This window comes from Ipomoea nil, unplaced genomic scaffold (assembly GCF_001879475.1).
Source record: "Ipomoea nil cultivar Tokyo-kokei standard unplaced genomic scaffold, Asagao_1.1 scaffold1770, whole genome shotgun sequence".
NCBI classification, from domain to species: domain Eukaryota; kingdom Viridiplantae; phylum Streptophyta; class Magnoliopsida; order Solanales; family Convolvulaceae; genus Ipomoea; species Ipomoea nil.
In genome coordinates this window covers 1,505,599-1,528,645 of record NW_017618198.1, presented here as the reverse complement: position 1 = coordinate 1,528,645, position 23,047 = coordinate 1,505,599, and the positions used below count along the sequence as shown (strand labels likewise).

Here is a 23,047-nt window from a genome sequence, read left to right as displayed (position 1 = left end):
TCCGTAAGATTATTGTACGTTTTATATATGTTGCTCTATTTGTCGCATATATTTGTGTAAAGTTTATTGTTGTCCTATCCCACTTATGTAGAATTATTACTAATTTTCACTTATTTTTAAATAAGTACTTCAAAATATATCAATGCAAGATTATTATATAAGAGATATTCATGTATAGATAATTTAATATTGAATTTGTTTATTTAAATAGATCGATAATTCAAAGTATATAATGCTACATAATATAGGAGAGATTAATTATAATTGTCACTAAAATAAATATTTGTAACTTTGTAATACGGGCTTTATTTCAAATGTACGGGCTTTATCTTCCTATCGATCTAATCTAATCTATATATTTATATATCTATCTTTCTATCTATCTTCTATCTATATACTAAAGCCACAACTTTTGGTAAAAAAAAATAATTTTTAGTTTCCCGCCCAATGAAAACTACTTAATTTTGATGAATTTGTAAAATTATTATTAGTACAAAGGTGATCAGCATGTATGAATGCATTTACTGCAATTTAAAAAAATATTAAATATTTATAATATTTATCAATCAACCTTTTCATATAAATCAATTGGTAATAAAGAGTAATTACTACATGTTATTTCCAATGTGTCTTTTGAGTTCTCTGTTTCTATGTTATTTTCAATGTGTATTTTGAAATAGACTTTTCACATCTACTTTTATCTTTTATTCATGTATAAATATCAACAAATACATACTCTCTTCTCAGTTCTCACCAGCACATCCCTGTTGAGGGAGAAACGAGAACTTAGAGACTAGAGCAAAGATAGCCGAGGTAATGAGAATAGGAAGAAGATATGGGTGAAGGAGATGAAAAGAGAGAAAGAAGAAGAATGCATCTTGAGCTTTGGGAGAGTTATCAATGGCGGCTTAGCTGAGAACCGGAAATCAAGAATTGAATTGAAGAAAGAAGAAGAACGCATCTTGAACTAGGATCGCGCGAGATGCATGAGGGGACTGTTGTTCAAGAAGATAGACCACCTGTAGGTGATTTTCTGAGTGGGGTGTTTTTTTGTTTTGGTTTTAAGAAAACAATTTCTTTTTAGTGTCTCATATGCAACGAATGTCAACAATATATTAATTAACAAAAGCTAAGATTGATCTCTTTCAATCATTAGTCTATTATCCAAAAAAAAAAAAAAGAAGCAATTTTTGGTCATGAATAATTGTATAATGTTATTTCAAGAATTAACAATCTTAAAGCTTTAGTAATTTTAATATTAATAATAAGGGTATGATTTTTTCATACCAAATCAACATAATAATTATTAATAAAAACTTTATTATTATATAGAACTTATATTTTCTTTTTTATATATATGAAATTTATATATATTAGTAGTTTTTATTATAAATGTTATAATAATACTTTATATTTAATTATATAAGTTTAGACTGTGCATTGCACTGGACAATATCTAGTTAATAATATTATTATTAGTAAATTATTTTATGTTTATACATTTCAATGCAAGGATGTTGGTTTGTTGTTCAACTAAAAACTCCAAGAAACATATTAAATAATCTTTAATAATATTTGATTTTATAGTTCAATTATCACTATTGAAAATTCTGAAATTTCCGACCACCTAAAAGTGATCTTAAATCAAGTTGAAAGTCTTGTTCCGACCATTTTTGGTATCCCGAAAAACCCTTGTTGCTATTTCCGATCACTTTTTGCTTTCAACTTAATTTAAGATTACTTTCAGGTGGACGGAAATTTGATAATTTTCAGTAGTGTATTTTATGCTTATACATTTAAATCATATTTTTAAAGCATTATGATGTCACATTTTCATTATATATATGACTTGCACGGATGGAATTGAATTATTTATTATTTAATATTCTTAAATTGTTCCTCGTATTTAAAAAAATATTTAAGTTTGACAATAAAGTTAAATTGTTTTGTAAAGAAATAAATGATTTTTCTTTATGAATCATAATAATAGAAGTACTAGATTCACAAATAAGTCATAAATAGAGCAAAAAATAAAGATAAAACAACATATTGAGATCTCATTCCATGCTTAATTGATTATAGACAAACAAAAAATTGTGTAACTATTTTAAGCAAGTGTAATTACGTGAATCTACGCCTAAGAGAGATGTACAATCAGAGGGTGAAGCTAAAGGGATTGAATAGTTTGTAAAATGGATAGCTAATATAGGTGATGAAGTAATTGGTAATTCAACTTATGGTGGGTGAAGCTAGCAGATATTACAATTCCAGATCACTTATTGCACAAGTGTGATGATGATCCTATTAGTGCAATTGTTCATAGCATCCTCCCTTTGTTTTGATGCGGTATAGGTGGTCTGTCCTATCTTAAGAATAGTGTTATCTTATGTCATGACAATAAACAAAAGCCAATGACAAACACTATCAAAAGTGAAATTGTTTTTAAAAAGGTCTGACTTTAACCATGGCCAAATGTACGTAGCTGTTTCAAAAGTTAGTAACCCAATGGGTTTTAAAATTTTGATTTGTGGTGAAAATGTACCATATCTAAGTAGTTTATCATTTCAAATTTATTAGGTTTTTAAACGGTATATTTTTCAATCTAATTATATTATACGGTGTATTTTATATATTATATATGTAGTCGTGCATCGCATGGATGCAACTACTAGTAGTAAATTAAAGGAATTGAATTTGTGTTTACAAAAGAAAAAGAAAAAGAAAAGAATTGAATGTGTGCGTACACGGTACGTATATAAGATTCCACTTCATGTCCGTAATATTATTGTACGTTATATATAAGTTGCTCTATTTGTCGCATATATTTGTGTAAAGTTTATTGTTGTCCTATCCTACTTATGTACGTAGAATTATATTAATGTTATTAGTTGTGATCTTAACCTTCTAAATGTTCTTGAATTGGAAGTTTGAAACAAAGCAAGTTTAATTTTAATGTCACTTTTAGATACCGAAGAGTTTTTTTAGAAGGAAAAAACAACAATAAAAGAAGCACCCTATAACATATATAGAGTTAATTCCAACAGAGGTCTCTTGTTTTTTGTGACAATTTTAAATTTAGTCCTAGACTATCATTTTTGTCATTTTACATACCAAACTATAATTTTTTGGACACTTTTATTTATTCTCATGATTTTTTCTATTTTTAGCAAGGTCATTATTGTCTTTTCATATTTTTATTTTGTTATTTTTCTGGTTTCAACCGGTTTGATTAGTTTAGAACTTTAAGTAATTTCTTATTTTTAGTAACCATATTTTTCAACCGATTTTTAGTAAAGTCCTAAACCAATTAAATCGGTTGAAACTGCAAAAAAAAAAAAAATGAAGAAACAAAAATACGCTTACTAAAAATAAAAAAAGTCATGAGAATGACTAAAAGTGTCCAAAAAATGATAGCCTGGGATGTAAAATGACAAAAACAATAGTGTGCGACTAAATTTAGAATTGCCATCAAAGACAAAGGACCTCTGGTGGAATTAACTCAACATATATATGAAAGAAGTTTGATGGAAATGGATTATTCTTATTCTTCCAAAGGCTGAATCCCAACCCTAAAGGCCCCCCACACCCGACCAGATAGAGCATTTGGGAGAAGCTCAGTTGGATTATTCTTATTAAAGAATTTCATATTTGGAATTTCGAAGAGTATAATCCCCATGGAGTTTTTGTATTATATTTTATTTAATTAACTTGTAACAAATTAATCATTTTATGATTATGAATAATTAATAAACATAAAAAATATTAATAAAACATACGAATTTGTAAAGTTTAACGTAAATACTCCGTAATTTAAATTTTGCACTTTTAGTCCCACGACTATAGTGACACTGGCAGAATTGATCCACGACTTTTGAACCTTGCAATTTTAGTTCACGACTATTGATTTTTTTACAAAAATGGTCATTCCGGCCACTTTTCCGTCAAAATTTCACCGAATTTTTTTTTTTTTTTCCATTTTTAGCCGGGTTAAAATTGACATTTTACTTATTTCAAAAAATTAAAAGAAAAAAATTGATATTTGACTACATACAATATTACTGGGCTACATACTACTGCCCCAGGCGGCGGAGTTCCTGGAGCAGGCAGGGCTGTCAGTAAGCGGCGGAGCGGCCGTGACGTTCCCCGGGCTAGTTGGGTTATCCGGCAGCAGCATTGGAGTGGTACATGTACTCCACCAATTTTAACCCGGGCTAGTTCGGTTACCTTGCAAGTAAAATGTCAATTTTAACCTGCTAAAAATAGAGAATTTTTTTTTTTCCGGTGAAATTTTGACGGAAAAGTGGCCGGAGGGACCATTTTTGCAAAAAAACCAATAGTCGTGGACTAAAATTGCAAGGTTCAAAAGTCGTGGATCAATTATGCCAGTGCCACTATAGTCGTGGGACTAAAAGTGCAAAAAACTCTTTAAATTTCCTATATTTTATATGATGATATATTTGTAATCTTGAATCGAATCAAATGGAGGCATGTGCGTGCAGTTGCCTATAAACTTTAATTGGTTGTAGGTTTCCAGTTAATTGGACTCCGTGATGGAAAACAAAAATATAATTTTTTTGGGTACAAGAAAAACTCGCAATCATTACCTCCAATAGTGTGTATTAGATATATATCTTGTATTATTATAATCTTATCTAGTTAGCAAGTCTTTCCCACCAAAAGTTGACGCGAACTTAGAATTTTGTGATTACCAAATCAATGACCCGACCAACTTGACTGATGTTACCCCACGATAATGTGAATTTTGAGTTATACTACTAATTGACGTGATTTGTTCTAATTAATCCCACAAAAAGGTCACAATTTCACAGATTTGTCTTAGAGCAACCTTATCGGTAGTTTATTTGGGGTTTATGTCAGAGAAGAAACTTGAGAATGATGCCCAAAACTGATGTGATGAAGAAATTTTAGAGAAATATATCTCCTACAAAATCAAAGATTTCGTAGGAGAAATATATCTCCACATGCGCCAGTTGGGGCGCGTCCGGTTGACGGTCACTCTGACTTTTTGATTATTATTATTATTATTTTAATTTCTAATATCAGATTATTTGTTTAAAATTAGTTTAGTTTTTTTTTTTTTCTTTCCTCCCATTTTGTCCATCCAACAACACAACATTTTTAATGAGTCATCTAACATAGCTACAATAATGTATATTATATTATACGTTCGGAAAGGAATATGATGGAGTGCATAAAATATTATTTTCGTATTAAAATATCACAAATTTAATTCTTGTCAATACATACCCTCCCTACCAATTTCTCTTGACACCCTAAAAAATAATAATGTATATTATAATAATTATCACCAAATACCCAAATTAAACCACAACCAAATAGTTGGTATCTCCGCACCTTCACCCTAATTGTCAGTTTGTCACCCCCACACACACCCAAACCACAAATAAATTGTGTCGTCACCCTGAATAATTGGCTTCTACTTTTAGTGGTCCAAGGCCCTGCAACCAACAAACCTCAAAACCCAGCCATAATCACCATAAATAATTGTATTAAATCCTACGTTATATATATATATATATATATATATATATATATATATATATATATATATATATATATATATATATATATATATATATGAGCTCAAAATGAAGAAATTCTTTTTTAAATAGAGAATATTCCTAATTAATTATGTAATTATGCCATAATAAATCTAGTAAGAGAATGACAAGTGAAATTCTTACCACACATTTTGAATTTATTGCAAGAATAAAAATTATTGCCATGGTATTAGATATTTAGATTAGTGGATGTGAAATCTCACTTAAGACTTTTCTTTGTTGTTCCTCATTTAAGACTTTTCTTCAGAGACATAGTGGGGGTTGATTCATGCCACGAAATTAAAACAAAAAAATTACGACATGCATTTTTATCAATTAGAACAATTGAAGCATATGCTCCATCTCAATTAAAAGCCTAAATTGATAATTGGATTACACATTTATGTTTATATTTATATATATACTCGACAAGAACAAGTCACAGTAATAGAAAGCAAAAAATATAGAATAAATGAGTGTTTCACCATTGTAAATATATTTCTGCAATGATAATTCTTGTAAATTCAATTCTTCACGATATAACGCTCTAAGACAGAAATTTCAGAATACTTCTCCCAAAAGATTGAGATCCTAACTCCAAGCCCTGCACATCCTGACGGACATAACATTTGAGATAATGTAAATCACAGTGACTCAATGACTCAGTAAATATGACTAAATACCAGTGCATACAAAGGAATTTGTCCATTTTGGACACAATCTCCACACTTCTGTTTTCGAGATTTAAGAATATTGTATTATTGAGAGATTGAGTTCACAACACAACACAGTGGACAAGTGAATGAATAAATTTGTTTGAGTAAATACCAGTGGACATCCTTCGACTTTGTTGGCACTGTCACTTTTAGTCCTCACCTTTTAAATCAATCACTTCCAGTCTTCCTACTTTTTGTTTCTAACCATTTATGGTCCTTCTGTTACACTTGGCCATCATCTAATGCTGTTTTCTCAAGGCTAATTTAGTCCGTTCTTGAAATTAAAGTTAATTGAAAATTAGGCATTTTAATGAATGCAAGGCGTGTAATTTTTTCCCAAAAAAAAATACTTAATACATTAATTATGAAATGACCGAATTGCCCTGGAGAAAACAGCATTAAATGGCCAAGTGTAACGGAAGGACCATAGGTGGTTAGAAACAAAAAGTAAGAGGACCGGAAGTGGTTGATTTAAAATGTGAGAACTAAAAAGTGACAGTGCCACTAAAGTCGGAGGATGTCCACTGGTATTTATTCAATTTGTTTACTTAAAAGAACCAAATTTGATGAGGGGTAATAATTAAGGGGGTAAAAGGGAAATTTTTTCCCTGTGATTATTGACCATACACGTGTCCTGAAACATTTTTATGTCCCAAAGTGCAAACAAAAAATTCTGGTAGATAATTGGGATCTACCATAGCAGTTAGCATCTTTCATCTTCGATTCCTGGCATCTTATCTCATATGCTTTCCCTCATTCTCAATCCGACGGCCCACCTTTCGTCTCCTTCTCCTTCTCATTCCCCATAAATTCCCCTACTTTCACTCCTCTGTTGCGGAGACAGAAAAGGAAACGAGAGACTGAGAAACAGAGAGAGAGAGAGAGAGAGAGAGAGAGAGCAGTGGCCAGAAAAAAGAAAAAAAAAAAGTTTTCTTGAAAGAATGAATACATTGGAATCTCCGCTTGAAGCTCTAGCTTTCAACTATCTGAGCTATGGGTTTTTAACGGCGGTTAACAATGTCTGGACTTGGGTGGCCGTTCTGACGGCCGCCGTTAGCTTCTGGAGGATCAAAACCTTGTCCCTCTCCGTGCCCTCGACGCCCCCACGCCCCAAATTCCCAAATGCGCCGTCGAATCTTCCGACGCCGACGCCGCCCAGGGGTATCGTTTTGTCTCCGTCGCCGCCGGTGGAGCGCTTGCCAGCCGAGCCGGCGTCAACGCCGGCCAAAGCTGCTGCGACGTCGTTTTCCGCTTGGGAACGGGAGTCGTTGACGAAAGGGAAGTTCACGGCGTATTTTGACGGCGGAGATGAAAGTGACGGCAATGTTGGCCGCATTGAGAATATTTATGACCGTGAGGGCGGCGGCGATGACGACGAAAGCAACAGTGACGGTGACGTTGACGTTTTGGCGTTAGGTAACGAGTGGTATGAGAGTTGGGAGCGAGTGATGCGAACGAAAACGGGGGACGCAGGGTGGTACCGTTGCCAGGACTTGACGGCGATTAACGGCAACGTCGTTAGGTTGTGGGGTGGCGGTTGTAGACGGCGGAGCGCCACCGCATTGGTGGCCGTAGGGCGCGTTGTTAGTACATGGTAGTTGAGGTATTCGAGGGTAGAAAAGTAATTGTAAATAGTTTGAAATTGGAATATTGTACTGTAATAATTTGTACGTGGTAGACTCTCAATTTCAAGTAATTAAATTCTAAAATTTTGTAAAATTATTTTTAGTCTTTTTTTTTTTTTAAAGATAAATAACGGTCGGTTTAAATATACTGACCTGACAATTAAATTTCTAATCTTGAAAAAAAATTATAATGGTTAATATATTTAAACAAATTATTATTCTTTAACAATATTATAATCTAATTACACGAATAAATTTGTGAAAATAGGAACCTAATTGCAGTATTGCATCATTTGCATGCAAATATGCAATTAGTTAATATTAAAATGTAATTATGTAAAATTAAGAATTTCTACAATTACACCGTTTTTGGGGTTAAAATGTCTAACTATAGTTTCTTAAAATACGAGAGTATATTTGATTATTTTTCTATTCGATACAAAAAAAATATTTTTTTCTAATACAAATAATTTTTATAATTGAGTTAACTTTTATATATGGTGGCTATAGCCTGCGGGGAAAGTATATCCATTGCAAATATTCGAATATTCAATAACCTACAATATATGCTTATTTATTTATTTATTATATTGTGGACCATGGAGTACTCATTTTAATAATAACTAGAATTCTTAAATTAAGCAATGATTAGAACCTAATCCATTTAATTTAGATATTTCTTTAATTCCTTTCAAAAAAAAAGTTATTTCTTTAATTATTTATTTGCATTGATATGGACAGCTACTGTCCATCTCAGAAGTAATACCTCCAATTTATTGTATTTTCTCTTGTCAGCTCATTCAATTTAATTAATATATGATGGTCATGCCATCATCAATTTTGTGTTAATTACTCCTCCTATATTAATTATTTATGGGACCACCAATTCTACTTTTTTTTTTTTTTTTTTTACAAAGGAAACTTGTAGTTACTATCTTAGGATAAAGAAAATTTCAATTTTGGTCCACTGACTATTGGGGTTGTGTTAATTGCAACACTTGACTTTTAAAACTGATAATTTAGTACATTGACTATGCAATTTCTTTCAATTTTGGTCACTCCGGCTAAATTACCGGTCAAATCTCACCAGAAATGTTTAATAGATCAAATAATGAGGGCTTTTTTGGTCATTTTACTTTTTCCCTTTCTTCCCCGGCGAGCAACTCCATTTCCGGCGAGTTTCATACATAGAAGACCAAACATTTGAGTCATCCTTATCCTTCTTTTCTTTCTTTTAATAGGTCTGGCATCATCAGACCAAACATTATGACAACTAAGACCAAACATCCTTATCAGACCAACCATCTGAGAAACGTCGGCTGGCTATGATTTACCTTGGAGTGGAGATGAGTAAGCCGAGAAGGGTAAGGTTGAGCAGGTGGGATCAAAGCTGGCTCACTGAAGAGCAGATTTAGAATACTCCATCTTCACATCTCGACTTGTTACAGTAGTTGGCTTTGAAATCATATGAATGTTAAGAAATCTGCTTCAATTCCACCATGAAAGGCTACGCTATTTTTGTATTTTGAATATTTTTAGTGACTATCATGTAAAAAGAATCGTAGGTTGTCGGCGAGCTCAAACGGAAGTTGCGTGAGGCAGGTATTCTCCGGTTGTTCGTCGCCGGAAATGGGTAGATCATCGGAGAAGAAAGGAAATGAGTAAAATGACTAAAATATCCTCATTATTTGACCTATTAAATATTTCCGGTGAGATTTGGTCGGCAATTTGGCCGGCGTGACCAAAATTGATAGAAATTGCATAGTCAAGGTACTAAATTATCATTTTTGAAAGTCAAGTGTTGCAATTAACACAATCCCAATAGTCAGTGGACCAAAATTGAAATTTTCTCCTTAGGATATGTACTTGTAAACTTACTCCCGTGTAATAGGTCGTTTATCACACAAAAGAAGTAAAACACACTAAAAATTGCACAAGAAAGAAGTAAAACACAATAAAACTCATACAAGAGAAGTAAAACACACTAGAAAGACAGTGTGTAACAGGTTCAACCAAGACTATATATATTGCTTAACCTACAAAATACAGGACTGCACTAGGATTCGATCAAAAGATTGTTAGCAAGATTGAATCTGTGACCTTATAAAATCTATCCACTTGGCCAAGTGTTAGCAAGATTGAATTTGTGACCTTATAAAACGAGAATAATGAACTACCCACTTGGCCATCACTTTTAGACCAATGAATTATCATTTTGTCATTAGAAGATAAGAATTTGCTAATTATAATTACGTACACGTAGGTGACATATATCCATTAGTTATGAAGTGAATGGTTGAAGATTCATGTCCATCATAATATGGTATAGGTAGGCAAGTTGCATTATCATATCATTCATTCATGCATTTCTCATTATTGTGTCGCTGACTTGACCCGCATCTATATTTTGTCACATCAAAACACTCCAAACACCCACTCCAAAAAAATGCCTAAGCTAATAAAGTATACTTTTCATATTTAGAAAATTACGAGTTTAATTAATTTGTGGACAATTAAATAAAAGTAAAGTTTATCTTTAAACATTCTCAAATAATAACGGCTAGTTTTTTGTCATACTTGATGACTTTAGAACAGAATTTATCCATACTTGATGACTTTAGAACAGAATTCTATAATGGATATGTATATTTGGTGAACTAGTGGAGCACAAGAATTGGTTACATGGCCTATTTCCATCTGAGCTTATAAAGGCTCATCTCATCTAATAAACCCTTTTCACATCATATAAACAGAAAAAACTAACAGGGGAAACCTTAACACCAATACCAAACACAAATTGTTACGCCAAATGTTGGGTACACACTTACATTTCCCTCCTAGCCCAGCTTGTTCCTAGGTGTTGAGCACCAATGCCATCCTATCCACAGCTACTTCCATGGAATCTGGAATTCATCTGCATTAACCCGAACACAAAACCAAAAGATATTGGGCTTCACCGACTATAAATTTCGGAAAATTCTATCCTGCCGATTAGCCCTGATGGCTGATGCTGATTCAAAACATAGTGGCATTTGTGTAATATTGAAAGATTTCTATTAGTTACTGTTAGTATATGGTACCATAGAAACCATTTCAATATTACACAAATGACATTGTGTTTTTGATCGGCATCAATGTTGATCAGCAGAATAGACGTTCTCAAAAATTTCACAAGAGTTGTAACGAAAACAGTTATGTGCATAAACCTTCATTGCCATAGTAGATATGCCAATCTTCCCATAAGGATCTCTACTTGTAAGGTGCAAACAAGATAGATGAGTTATGACCACCAAATCCAAATGAATTAGATAAGGCCACCTTAATGTCCAGTTGCTCCTTTTTAGATCCCACAAGGACCTTTGTGTCCTGTTTTTGATGCACAAGACAGTGTTTACAGACATAGTTTATGGCTTCTGATAACATATTGTATTTATGCATGTTTAGCATGTCGGGCCAGGGTGTGGGGGCTCTGGGGTCGAGGGAAATGTGATTTAACATAAAGGTGCCTTTTCAGTGAAATATTCAGTTCCAGAACATAATTCATCTGATCATGCATACATTATGCACCAATACTGAAACCAGGTCTAAAGAGAAGGAAGACAGAAAGCCTTACCACCCCTTCATCTGGATTTTCGAGATTGATGTTTGGATGAACCCACCCGGTCCGAATTGCCTACAAAGCACATCAAGCCATCACGGTGAGATATCAGTTAGTTCTCTCTCGATTGATTGAGCAAGAAACCGTATCATAATGCAGTCAATCATTCTTAGACCATGTAATGTAACTGATACTGCGTATAATATAGACCAGTGGTTTTTGAGGAATTATTATGGGAGCAAGAAAATAGGAACCTGAACAGTTGCTACAGCCTCTACAGCACCAGCTGCGCCCAGAAGGTGACCGATCATAGATTTTGTAGAGTTTATCCGTAACTGCAAGATATGAAAACAGAAAGTTGCAGATATTTGAATGAATCGTGTTTAGTTAAGGGAGCAGAAATTGTACTTGCTAGCTTGTCTTTCAAAGAAAAGAGAAAAAAGAGTTTCGATAGACTGAAGAACTAAAATCCGTTTAGTCACCTCTGGGTTCTGGCCAAAACAACGGAGGAGAGCTTGGAACTCTGTGAGATCGCCAGCCTGAGTGGAGGTGGCATGCGCGTTTATATAGTTAACATCATCCCTGCATATCCCGGAATTAGCTATGGCCTTCTCTATGCATAGGACAACACCAGTACCTGCACTTGAGAAGATAATAAGAATCAGCGGTTTTTAAAATCATTTTCAATAATAGCGAAGATGGAGTGTGAAAAAAGAATAACCTTCAGGATGAGGTTCTGTCATGTGATGAGCATCAGAAGTGAAACTTCCACCGAGAAATTCAGCATAGATTGTTGCACCTCTTTTCTGCTCACTCAAACAAGGAAAATTCGGGTTGCATGGGATGATAAGGAATGGAACGAAACAACTAGACTTGGGAAGTACATGCAAGAGTTTACCTTTGCATGCTCAAGTTCTTCCAGAAGCACAACTCCAGCTCCTTCACCCATGACAAACCCATCGCGGTCCTGTCAATAGCAATATCAGCAGATGCAAGCAATTATAATCAAACCATGAAGATGTAAATGAAAGAAATGGCATTACACTATCCCAAGGCCGTGAAGCTCTAGTAGGATCATTGTTTCTCTGAGAAAGTGCCCTGCAAGCAATAAATCCACCCACTCCTGCAACAAAGACGTTCGATATGTGACAACCACAAATATCTAGCTAAATCAATGTATAATTACAAAAGAAGATATAATACCAGTTGGTATAATTACTGAATCAGATCCCCCAGAAAGCATCATATCCTGAAACTCTTAAAGCATTTTAAACAATATAAAGTTCAATTCATCAAGATATATTCGTCGTTTTAACCACATTAAAATTATCAGTAAAGTCCATGTTGTAGGAAGTAGGCAAATCCACTTACAGCTTCACCTCTGATGATGTGGTTAGCAGCATTCAGAATGCAGAAGTTACTTGTAGCACATGCGGTAGAAATTGAATAATTTGGACCCATCCATCCCTAGTGTTAAATTTAAAAACACTTTAAAAATGCACATGGTTTCACAGTGCACAGCAGATAATAACTCAAAAAAGTTGTAGTTTAGCTACCAAATCCATGGAAAGAATGGCAGAGCCCATGTTTGTAGTTGCAAAAGGTACACAGAAAGGATTCATCTTCTTATAGGAGACCCGCAACGCCTCTATTGCATCACTAAAAATCTGCTTAGATAAAAAGAAAATTAAAAAATTTGGCATGATAAGTTGATACCGGAGTGGAGTGAGACACAAGGCTGATATATTTCACACTTCAAGAAAACTTTGATCAAGTATTTAGAAAAGCCAATGACAACCACAACCCTAAGTCTTACTTCATATATCTTTTAAAATAATCACTCCAAATATTTAGTTGAACAACTTTGTACTAATCAGTTGCATCTCCAGCAAATTTAATTTGAAGAAAAAAATAAAAAGATTACCCTCATTCCACCCAGAGCAGAGCCAATCAAAACCCCACACCTCTTTTTATCCAACTCATCCATCACATCATCTGTAATTCCACCGTCAACAAGCGCCTTCTTCCCAGCCATAAGCATGAAAAGCATAAACCTGTCCAATCTTTTTGAAAGTTTAGGCACAACCCAACCATCTGTAGAGAAAGACTTGATCTCTCCAGCAATTCTCTGCATTAGAAACACATTGTTACAAACAGAATATTAATCCACCCTTGTATGAAAACAGTTCCGAAAAACAGAACATACTGTTGAATACTGGGCACAATCAAAAGCTTCTATCTCGCTTATGCCACTGACACCTTCAAGCAGGTTTTCATAAAACTCATTGGGTTCATGACCAAGAGGAGATGCAACACCCAACCCAGTCACAACCACCCGCCTTTCTCTGGTAGAAGGTTTCTCCTTTGTGACAACATCCATTGCAGGCTGCAGAGCAGTGGCCAATATCCCCCCTGGACCACACAAGTTCTGAAATGTCAATTTCAGGTTGGTAACCAAAGTGGTTGCAAGAAGACATAGTCAATAAATGATAAACAGGAATCTTAATTACTGCTAAGCAACCAAACCATCTAGAATTGGTAGCAGAAAAAAAATTAAATGAGTTTGTCTCCACCATTCCAGGGAGGCCATTTGTGTCATGTAAAAGAAACCATGACAAGGCACAGATAGCCTTAATGGGTTGATGATAATATCACCACTACCTTACCAACTATACCTAAACTCAACAACCAACACAACCCAATTGAACAATAACAAAAGTGTAACTTTGTAAACACAGAAACAAATAGAAGCAAGGAAAGAAATGAACTTTCCAGACTATCTTAAACTTAAGATCAGATGTTCAGTGGAATCAGTACCTCAAATATCTTTTGCATAAGACTTGAAATTCAGAACAGTTAATTTATCCATTCAATACAAACGTTAGGAGACTAGAGTACTAGTATTTGCTTGAACTTCTAGTAAGTTTTTCTAAAAATACAGCGATTTCAACAATAAATAAATAAATAAATAAATAAAAAAACTCAGGCATACAGATAAATGAAGAATTAAACCAAATAAAAAGTGGGTGATTACCTTTGTGAGCAGAGCTATTGGATTTGCAGCGTCTAACAGGAAGAGCATCATTTCCAGACCCAAACAAAGAAGAGAAGCCATTATCAACAAACTTGGAATTGGAAGAAGAGAGCGAATTAGAACTCCGGGCATACAACCCAGAACCAATGCTACTTTGCGTCGCCTTGAGAAGAACACTTGTCACGATTCTTTTCCTATTGCCACTCCGGGAATCATGAGCTGATGAGGAGGAGCATTTGCATTTCGGATTCGACAAAACGGAAGAACATTCCAGAAACACTTTCCCGCTATCCTTTTCACAAGCAACTGGCGTGCATGCTGCCATTGACCACGATAAAATCGCCGACGATCCCATCCTCTCTCTCTCTCACTCACTCAAAATCTTCTCCCCCCTCTCACTCTAACACACACACACACACTCCCTCTGTGTGTGAAGTAGAAATTTATACAGAGATAGAAGGAGAGTGAAGGGTGGGGCTTAGAGCGATCAAAGAAGACGAGGAAGCATTGTGTGTATGTATGTATTGTATGGAGAAGACGAAGAAGTCGAAGTGGTGTCGTTTGTTTCTGGATCTCTCTGCTCTTTGAAAACGAAACTTATAAGCCTTTTTTCATTTGTTACGGAGTACTAAATTGTTTAATATTTATTTGTTAACGAATCAAACTTATATTTAAAAATAATTTAAACAATATTGGCAGCTAATATATATATATATATTTATTTATTTCTTTTGAATTAAAATGGTTAAATATGATACTGAATTACATGTAAAAATACAATTAAATCACTCAACATTAAATAAAATGTAATTAACTTTCTAAATAAGTTAAATTCGTACAATCAATTAAAATGGCTAGTGCTAAGATCTTGTGATCTAATAGCACAAAGGTTGCACTTCCATATGAGAGGTAGTGAGTTTGAATCTCAATGGATGCAGCATCGACTCTTTGTATTTTAGTAGGTTGAGAATTTTTAGTTATAAATCCAACTAAAATGATTAGTTGTACATTTTAATTACTGATCACCCTTATTTACTTGACTATTTTGCATTTATATTAAATAACGATATTTTTTCATCTTTCTAGTTACAAATGAAGAGACAAGGAGAAGTTAGTTCTTTGTTTTTCAGGCTAAAGACGAATAAAAGTCTTTTTTTTTTTTTTTTTTTTTTGTCGAAAACAAAAGGTGAAAGCAACCAAGTTGGCAACCTTAAGGTTGTTGATGATGTCAACACAAATGAAATAACAATAATAATAATAATAATAATAATAATAATAATAATGGTAGATGTTTTGAATGTGTACAGCATATATACAAGGATGCAAGTCATGCAACATATATATGAGTAGCTGACCAAGAATAACAAAACCCACAAGCTAGCAGAGATGGAACGTCCTCCACTATATATATATCACTAATATTAATTAATTGGATTAAATATACAAACAAATTCATAACCACTATATATGGGTGCATTCTGAGTTAAACTCATTTTGGTTAAGAAGGTTAATTTTATATAAAATCAAACTAATTTAAACTTGAAATGTCGTGGGATTGAATTTTTTTTTTTTTTATTTTTTTTCTGAACCCACAAGTTGAGGATGCACAGGACAAAGATATACTCATCCTTAAAATAATCATACACCATTTGTATTTGTTGTTGTCCATATATGTAGATCGGATATTCGAATATATATTCTTCAAAACCTTATTATTATTATTATTATTATTATTAAAAAACTGCAAACAAAACGGCGAACAATCACGTTATTATATACTTAATTAACAAATATCAATAGCCACCACCCAGCTGCTCAATTGGTCACAAATTGAGGTGAAATTTGTCACAATAAATCAATGATCGAGTCTCACAGCAGTATGAGAGCAATCTCTCAAGTGAGAGGGCTCCTTAGGTGCAATGAGCAAAAGTCTTGCTTCTGTGAAAGCTTATACACAAATTCGAAAGAGGTAATTGAATGGATAAAGCATGGTTCTCAAACCAACGGTTCATATTATGCATCGCATCATATATTAGCTTATATATATAAGCTTGAAAGGGGTGGTTAAGTGGATGAAACATGATTCTCATACCAACAGTTCATTTTTTGTATCATATATTAGCTCATACACAACCTTAAAAGGGGTGATTAAGTGTGTGAAGCATGATTCACCTCGATTGAGTGGATGAAGCATGATTCTCATACTAATGGTTCATATTATTGTATCATATATTAACTTATTATACACAATCTCGAAATGAATGATTAAGTGTGTGAAATACGATTTTCATACCGACGATTCATATTATTGTATCATATATTAGCTTATACACAACTTCAAAAGGGATGGTTAAGTGAGTGTATTTACTAAACGATCCACGAACATGGCTGCCCATGTGTTAGCGAAGGAGGCCTTGATCATAGCCGATTGTAGGGAGTGGTGGACTGTTCCCCCTACTTCCCTTCTTGATGTTCTTGCTTCTGATGATTAATTAAATGGTTATTATTATTCTAAAAAAAAAAAAGAAAAAAAAAAGAGTGAAATACGAATTTCATACTAACAATTCATATTATTGTATCATATATTTCTATGAATTTTATCTCGAAAAGGCCAAATCGTACCATTACCATTTATTATTAATTTGCTCGAAGTACTTCCAATATTCAGACAACTACTATAGTAGTACCCTCGTATGAAACTCATTAAGAAAGATTATGTTTAGATCACAAAATATACTTTGATATTATTGGTGTTTAAGTTACAAAATGTTATGGAGTATACCCAATAGATTAGCACTTTTACATTTCAAAAATACTTCAAATCACAAATTTAAGGAAACTTCATAAAATATTTCAAAGTTATTTTTTTAAACTTAAAAAAAAATTAAAAATACATTTTTTAAAAGAAACCACTAAACAATTAATATTTATGCATATAAAAAAAATTGTAAATACACACTATTATATATGTGTTTATATTTATATTTTTCTTATACATTTCGTATCATGCGTTTTCTATTTTTTATTTTCAATTTCTATGCAACCTAGGAAGCGAATTCTCATATATAATAATTATTACTTCACTTTAATCACCTATGATATAAATTTGTTAGGTTCATATTAAGAACTCATATTCTGCTCCTTAAATCAAAGAAAGAGGAACGACTTTAACATTGTTAATAGATCACTATATAATAAGGTTATTTGGTACAAAAGTAGTTGTACTTATCGGAGATTCACATGCAGGAAAATGGGCAATTACATTCCATGTTTTTCACATTCATTCATGGCTTGCACGCTTGGCACATTATGATCCTCTCCAAAGATCATAAATGAATTTCAAGAATTTATCCACCACTCCATGTGCAAGAGCAATTGTACAAGGTAGGAATATAATTGTGATTAGTTTAGGTGAGACGTTGGGTTTCGAACGATTTATTATTATAATCAAGTGTTGTATTCTAATAAAGCTTATAAAAATATAATCTCGAATTATGAAGTGATTTATTAGTGGCGATAGAAAATATAAAATTTGAATGACATAAGAAAGATCATTTCTTGCATATCATTAATGACAATGTGGCATTTGTAGGTTTAATTTGCCTAGTAGATGCAACATTTGTTATGTCCATATTCCATATATAAAGAGGCACACTGTCATGTATTAAGCATGACAATTTTTCTCTGACCCTGTTGGATTTAATATATGCTCCAACACGGACGGGGACTAAACTTTGGAGAATGGAGATAAGACGGCGGACATGGAGTTGTATCCATTCCCCACCAAGGACGAGGATACCTACCCTTCATCGCATTGCCCTATCTCGGTACATTATATATAATATGAAATTATGAAGAATTAAATATTTAAGTACCAGATTAATATTTAAATTTAATAGTTTAAATTAAGAATTTAATATTTACAGTTTTTATTTAAATATTAAAAATTATACTAAATTATTTGTTTGATTATAAGATTGTCTAGTACGGGTAGAAATTCTGTCTCTGACAATTTCCTACTGGAATGAAAATTGAAAGATTTTTCTATTCCTTTCTCAGGGGATAAGGAGTATACTGTATCGCTCGTACAGCTTTCCGAGATTCTAAGTTTGCTATATCGCTCTAAAGCTTTCTTGCACATATACATAACATTCATAGTTTGTACAATAGTTTAGAGACATGTACATATCAACTATTAGGCAGTTAGATAATTAAGTTTGGTTAGAGCTTATTCTGTGGTTGTTATCTACTTTTCTGCGGATCCTTTGTGAATAAATAACACTGTAAACCTCTGTGCATTCAATGTGTAATATATCATTCATTAATCTCAAGTAGAGGTTCTAGAGATGATTAGAATATTCTAAAACCTTAGAATCCTTAATTTTGTATAGGTTTTGGGAGAATTTTAGAGAGTAAATATTAACTGTAGGATTAAGTAGATCTCTACCATTCATTGAGGAAGTAGAATGGATATAAATAATCCTTTAAGGACCTAATTTGTAATCATCCAAGAGTTCAAACAATCCAATTTCTTTACCTAGTTTTCAAGTGCTTTATTAAGCTTCTTTGCAAGATTCTTGCATTACTCATTTTCTTGGTCATATCAAATTAAGCACTAAAAATGGTTGAACAATTCATTAGGAAGTCAAAGTATTGGTAACCAAAATCTAATAGATGATCCAACATTAATCCCAATTCAGCACACAAAATATACTTCTAGCCATTAGATTAGGACTTTCATCTTAATAACATTTAGGTAGAAGTGTCAAATATGACCATCTATTACAAACTAAAATATAGCGTAATCAGCCACGCTTAGCAGCTAAATACAAAAAATTGCATCAGTCGACGAGGACCACCGCCACTTATAACGAAACAAAAAAGAGAGAGAAGTTGTTGTCACCGTCGTGAGCACCGCCACTCATCTGTGGCTTTTGGTCCAAAAAATGCTTACTTAGAGGTAGAGGGAGAAGGAAGACAGCAAAAAGAAGCTTCTCTAAGCTGCAAGATCTACTTCTCCGTCATCAAGCATCCACACTTGTAAAGAAATCAATCACGTCACGTCCAAATACGAGATCTTCGAACGAGTCGGGTCTGGCGCGTCAGACGTGTATCGAGACCGTTGTCGATCCGACTTACTCACCGTCACCTTGAAGGAAATCCATGATTACTTGCCGGCCCTCAGCGCCCTGCAGACCCTCTAGAACTGCCCAAACGTTGTCGTAATGCATGAGTTCTTGGAGCCAGGACGAGGACTCTGTGCTGGTCCTGGAGTTCCTCCCCACTGACTTGGGAGCTGTGATCAAAGCAGCCAAGAAGAATTGGGAGAACGACATAGGGACTTGATGGGATTCTCAAATTACACAAATTAAACTTTGCTGCAATGGATTCTTAGCGTTAGCTGGTTTCCAGTTTCAGTCTTTTTGTTCAGATACATACCGATTTGTTCAGATACATATTGATTGGTTGGTTTGTTCAGAACATTACTAGGATGTAAGACAAAATGAATTTCTAATTTTTTTTTATGAATATTGTCCAAAGCAGACAAAATCTGCCTCATAAAAAAAAAAAAAAAAAAAAAAAAAAAAAAAAAAATCTATAGATAACAATATTTTTGTTACAAACTATATTAACCACAAATAAAAAAAAAATGAATGATATTAAAACAAAAAGATATATACATTCCAAATTTCACGTTGTAAAAGCCAATAACATGATACCCAAGAAAATTTTTAAGTTCTCCCTAAAGAACATAATTTGTCCATGAAATCCAAAGGAAACACATTTTTTAAGCTAACTTCGGATGTGCTTAGAATAAACTTTGCTCTGTTACTAAAGCCAACTTGATATGGCTATGGCTCACGGTGGGATAAAAAAAAACCTCAAGTTGCATGGTGAATCTGGGTGCCTTTTGGTCTTTCCACGAATGCAACAGGACCAAGATATAGGGAATTAGAAGTGTTCAATAAAACCAACATGAGCCAAGCACACAACTTTTTGCACGTAGTTGGCTGACCTCAATTAGTAGCATCCAACCTTTGAACGCGTTGGTCTTCGATCAAATTTTGAACTCTCTGAATAAAATACCAGGTGTTTCATTATTAGATCAAGAGCGAGTAAAATCAAGTTATTTAGTCCATTAGTGATTTAGCTCTCACCTTGACAGAACCACCCACTTCTTCAAGTTTCTGTAAAATTGCAAGCTCCCCAGCACGAGACAAATTATCATGCCTCCTTGATTTCGATGGGGACATCTGTCACTCATAAAAGTCAGTTAGTGAAAAGCTAAGAGAAAGAAATAATATGCGGTGTTTTTGTTAGTCACAACATACCAAAGCAGCATTCGAAACCTGCCTAGAGAATGCCTTGCTTTTAGTTTTGGATAGTTGCATCATAACAGCCTGAAAAAAATTATTCATTGGTCACGTAATAACACCACTTGGATATTACAACAGTTTGAACCTGCAAATAGTCTACAAAAAGTATTACTTAGTGTAAAAAGATAAGACCAAATTAGAAATAAAGCATGCCTTCTTAAAAGCACAAGGATTTGCAACCCCATGGATTTTAAGATCGTCGTTCGGGGGCCTTCTTACACCAACATTTTCAATTCTGATAGAATAAACCCCAAACAAGGACTGCAGATACCCTGACAAATTTTTTTTTTTAAGATTAATAAAAGGTTACCATCCAAGCTTTTGAGGTATTCAGGAGCAGTAATACTCGAGCAAATTATCGAATAAATAAAGCTGTGATAAACAGAAATCCAGCATCTTTGCATGGAATAATTCACTTATACGGTCATTGTACCTTGTTCAACAACAATGTCAGCAACTGAATGCAATAAAACATATTTCTCCCTTTTCAGAACCCCGAAACACGGAAATGGAACTTGTCTTGTTACCTGGTCAAGAAAACACAGCATTAACACCAGGTGTCATTTTGTAAAGCCCAAATCTTAGTTTCTTTCACAAAACATGAGAACCTAACATCCATCGAGATAAATGTGTACCGTCAATTTATTGAAGTATGTTGAAAAATAAAAAGTTAGATACTTACAGTTATGTGTTTGTATATATATGTACTATAACAACAGATAATATAGAATATATTGTAACCTTTCACTTTTATATATATTTTCTCATTCCTAATTCTTCATTCTTCTTCTGTTATTCTCCACTCGCCAGGCCATTTCATCTTCTAAATTCAACAAACTACTCATACAAATGATGTTGTTAAGCTTACACAATCGTTTCATTTCAAACACAAAAAATTTGTCCATTAACAGTCACATAGAAGCCTTAATTTAGTCTCATATCAAAAATATGCATCCCTCCATCTAATTGAACATGCAACACATCCGCATACAGAATTCCATATCCAAACAACAATGACTACTGGAACAAATTGAAAGGAAAATTGAGATTATGAAAAGTAATTAAGGAACAATTACTTTGAAAACAATGGCATTGGAAGTGAGAAAGAGCCTCCTGGACCGAATATCTTTCCGCGAAATGTACCTCCGAAAAGGCAAATAAAGCAGCATGAAAAGCCCTATACCCCAAGCCAATATCAGAAGTAACGAATATAACACCCACTGAGCTGTCTGATACTTGACGAAATTCTCCTCCGCTTCCTTAAACGACGCCGTGTAGACGGCCGGCTCATTGTCTTCGTCCTCCTCCTCGTCATCGGCGGAGGATTCGTATCCTTCATCTGAGACGTGGTTCACTAGCAAACCCCTTTCTAGCCGGTCGATCTCGGCGACTTCATCTCTCGATTCCATCTGAAAAACACAAAATGAAATTCAATTTAGCTCATTTTCAAATCATATCGGAAAAGCCTAATAAAAATATTTTCCGGCGATTATATTTGCTGCAGTTAAACCTGGATATAGAGTGGAAAATGGAGGTGCTGATCCCAAATTTGGCAGACAGATTTGGATAACTAGCAAATAACAATGGAAATCTACGTGGCATAACCTCCTTTCAAGTTTCAACGCTGCACAACCGACTCCAGGCCCGTTTATGGCAAATTATTCTGTGACAAAGGTGGACCCGAATTCAAAGATACACAATTACATACTAAGGGGGTGTTTGGTTCTGGTTATATAACATAATCAAAGGAATATGACATTCCAAAGCTCAGTTTGGTTCATATTATCTTAAGGAATCTAACATTTCTAAGGAATATCACATTCCCTCTACATAGGACTTAGGTGGCAAATTATGCTATGCGCACGTGCGCAAGGTGCGCACGGCGCTAAAACGGCGTCGTTTTCCGTGAAAACGACGCTGTTTTAACTAAAAAAAAAAGAAAAATTGTTCGAAACGCCGTTAACGGCGTTAACGGCATATTCGTTATGAAATTATGAATATACAGTTATGACATTATGAATATACAGTTATAGAATTATGAATGTATAGTTATGAAATTATGAACTTACAATTATGAACATAGAGCTTCGAAAATTATGAATGTTCGGTATGGAA

At 33.9% G+C, this 23,047-nt stretch overlaps 2 protein-coding genes across 5 annotated transcripts; both read right to left on the bottom strand.

Annotated features, from left to right (window-relative positions):
- Positions 1-10,535: 10,535 nt before the first annotated feature.
- LOC109192517 (3-oxoacyl-[acyl-carrier-protein] synthase II, chloroplastic-like) lies at positions 10,536-15,128 on the bottom strand. Of its 3 annotated transcripts, none has more exons than XR_002056113.1 (14): positions 14,556-15,128; positions 13,728-13,933; positions 13,446-13,649; positions 13,078-13,188; positions 12,893-12,988; positions 12,725-12,770; positions 12,565-12,644; positions 12,420-12,488; positions 12,243-12,327; positions 12,004-12,158; positions 11,776-11,856; positions 11,537-11,596; positions 11,116-11,289; positions 10,536-10,826 (listed from the first exon to the last, which is right to left on the bottom strand). XR_002056113.1 is itself a non-coding variant. In XM_019343195.1 (14 exons), the coding sequence occupies exons 1-13, from the start codon at positions 14,908-14,910 to the stop codon at positions 11,173-11,175; spliced, it is 1,665 nt and encodes a 554-aa protein (XP_019198740.1). In that variant the 5' UTR covers positions 14,911-15,128; the 3' UTR covers positions 10,536-10,847; positions 11,130-11,172. The 3 variants fall into 3 exon arrangements, 2 of the variants coding, with proteins under 2 accessions (XP_019198740.1, XP_019198739.1); XM_019343195.1 differs by having other exon boundaries at positions 10,536-10,847; positions 11,130-11,289; XM_019343194.1 differs by having other exon boundaries at positions 10,536-10,837; positions 11,130-11,289.
- A 5,082-nt stretch (positions 15,129-20,210) lies between these two features.
- On the bottom strand, positions 20,211-22,536 carry LOC109192518. 2 transcript variants are annotated; one of them, XM_019343196.1, is made up of 7 exons: positions 22,443-22,536; positions 22,009-22,341; positions 21,366-21,459; positions 21,086-21,204; positions 20,888-20,956; positions 20,714-20,809; positions 20,211-20,629 (listed from the first exon to the last, which is right to left on the bottom strand). In XM_019343196.1, the coding sequence occupies exons 2-7, from the start codon at positions 22,339-22,341 to the stop codon at positions 20,573-20,575; spliced, it is 768 nt and encodes a 255-aa protein (XP_019198741.1). In that variant the 5' UTR covers positions 22,443-22,536; the 3' UTR covers positions 20,211-20,572. The 2 variants fall into 2 exon arrangements, with proteins under 2 accessions (XP_019198741.1, XP_019198742.1); XM_019343197.1 differs by having other exon boundaries at positions 22,009-22,344; positions 22,470-22,488.
- Between the last annotated feature and the right edge of the window lie 511 nt (positions 22,537-23,047).

What these genes read in the sequence shown, in the direction of transcription:
- LOC109192517 (XM_019343195.1), bottom strand. Translation starts at nt 14,910, where the DNA reads ATGGGATCGTCGGCGATTTTATCGTGGTCAATGGCAGCATGCACGCCA. An exon ending in AGGCTGTAGCAACTGTTCAG is followed by an intron (nt 11,597 to 11,775) that starts GTTCCTATTTTC and finishes TGTGCTTTGTAG; the next exon opens with GCAATTCGGACCGGGTGGGT. An exon ending in AAAATCCAGATGAAGGGGTG is followed by an intron (nt 11,290 to 11,536) that starts GTAAGGCTTTCT and finishes CATCAAAAACAG; the next exon opens with GACACAAAGGTCCTTGTGGG.
- LOC109192518 (XM_019343196.1), bottom strand. Translation starts at nt 22,341, where the DNA reads ATGGAATCGAGAGATGAAGTCGCCGAGATCGACCGGCTAGAAAGGGGT. An exon ending in ATCCTTGTGCTTTTAAGAAG is followed by an intron (nt 20,957 to 21,085) that starts GCATGCTTTATT and finishes AATTTTTTTCAG; the next exon opens with GCTGTTATGATGCAACTATC. An exon ending in AAGTGGGTGGTTCTGTCAAG is followed by an intron (nt 20,630 to 20,713) that starts GTGAGAGCTAAA and finishes TATTTTATTCAG; the next exon opens with AGAGTTCAAAATTTGATCGA.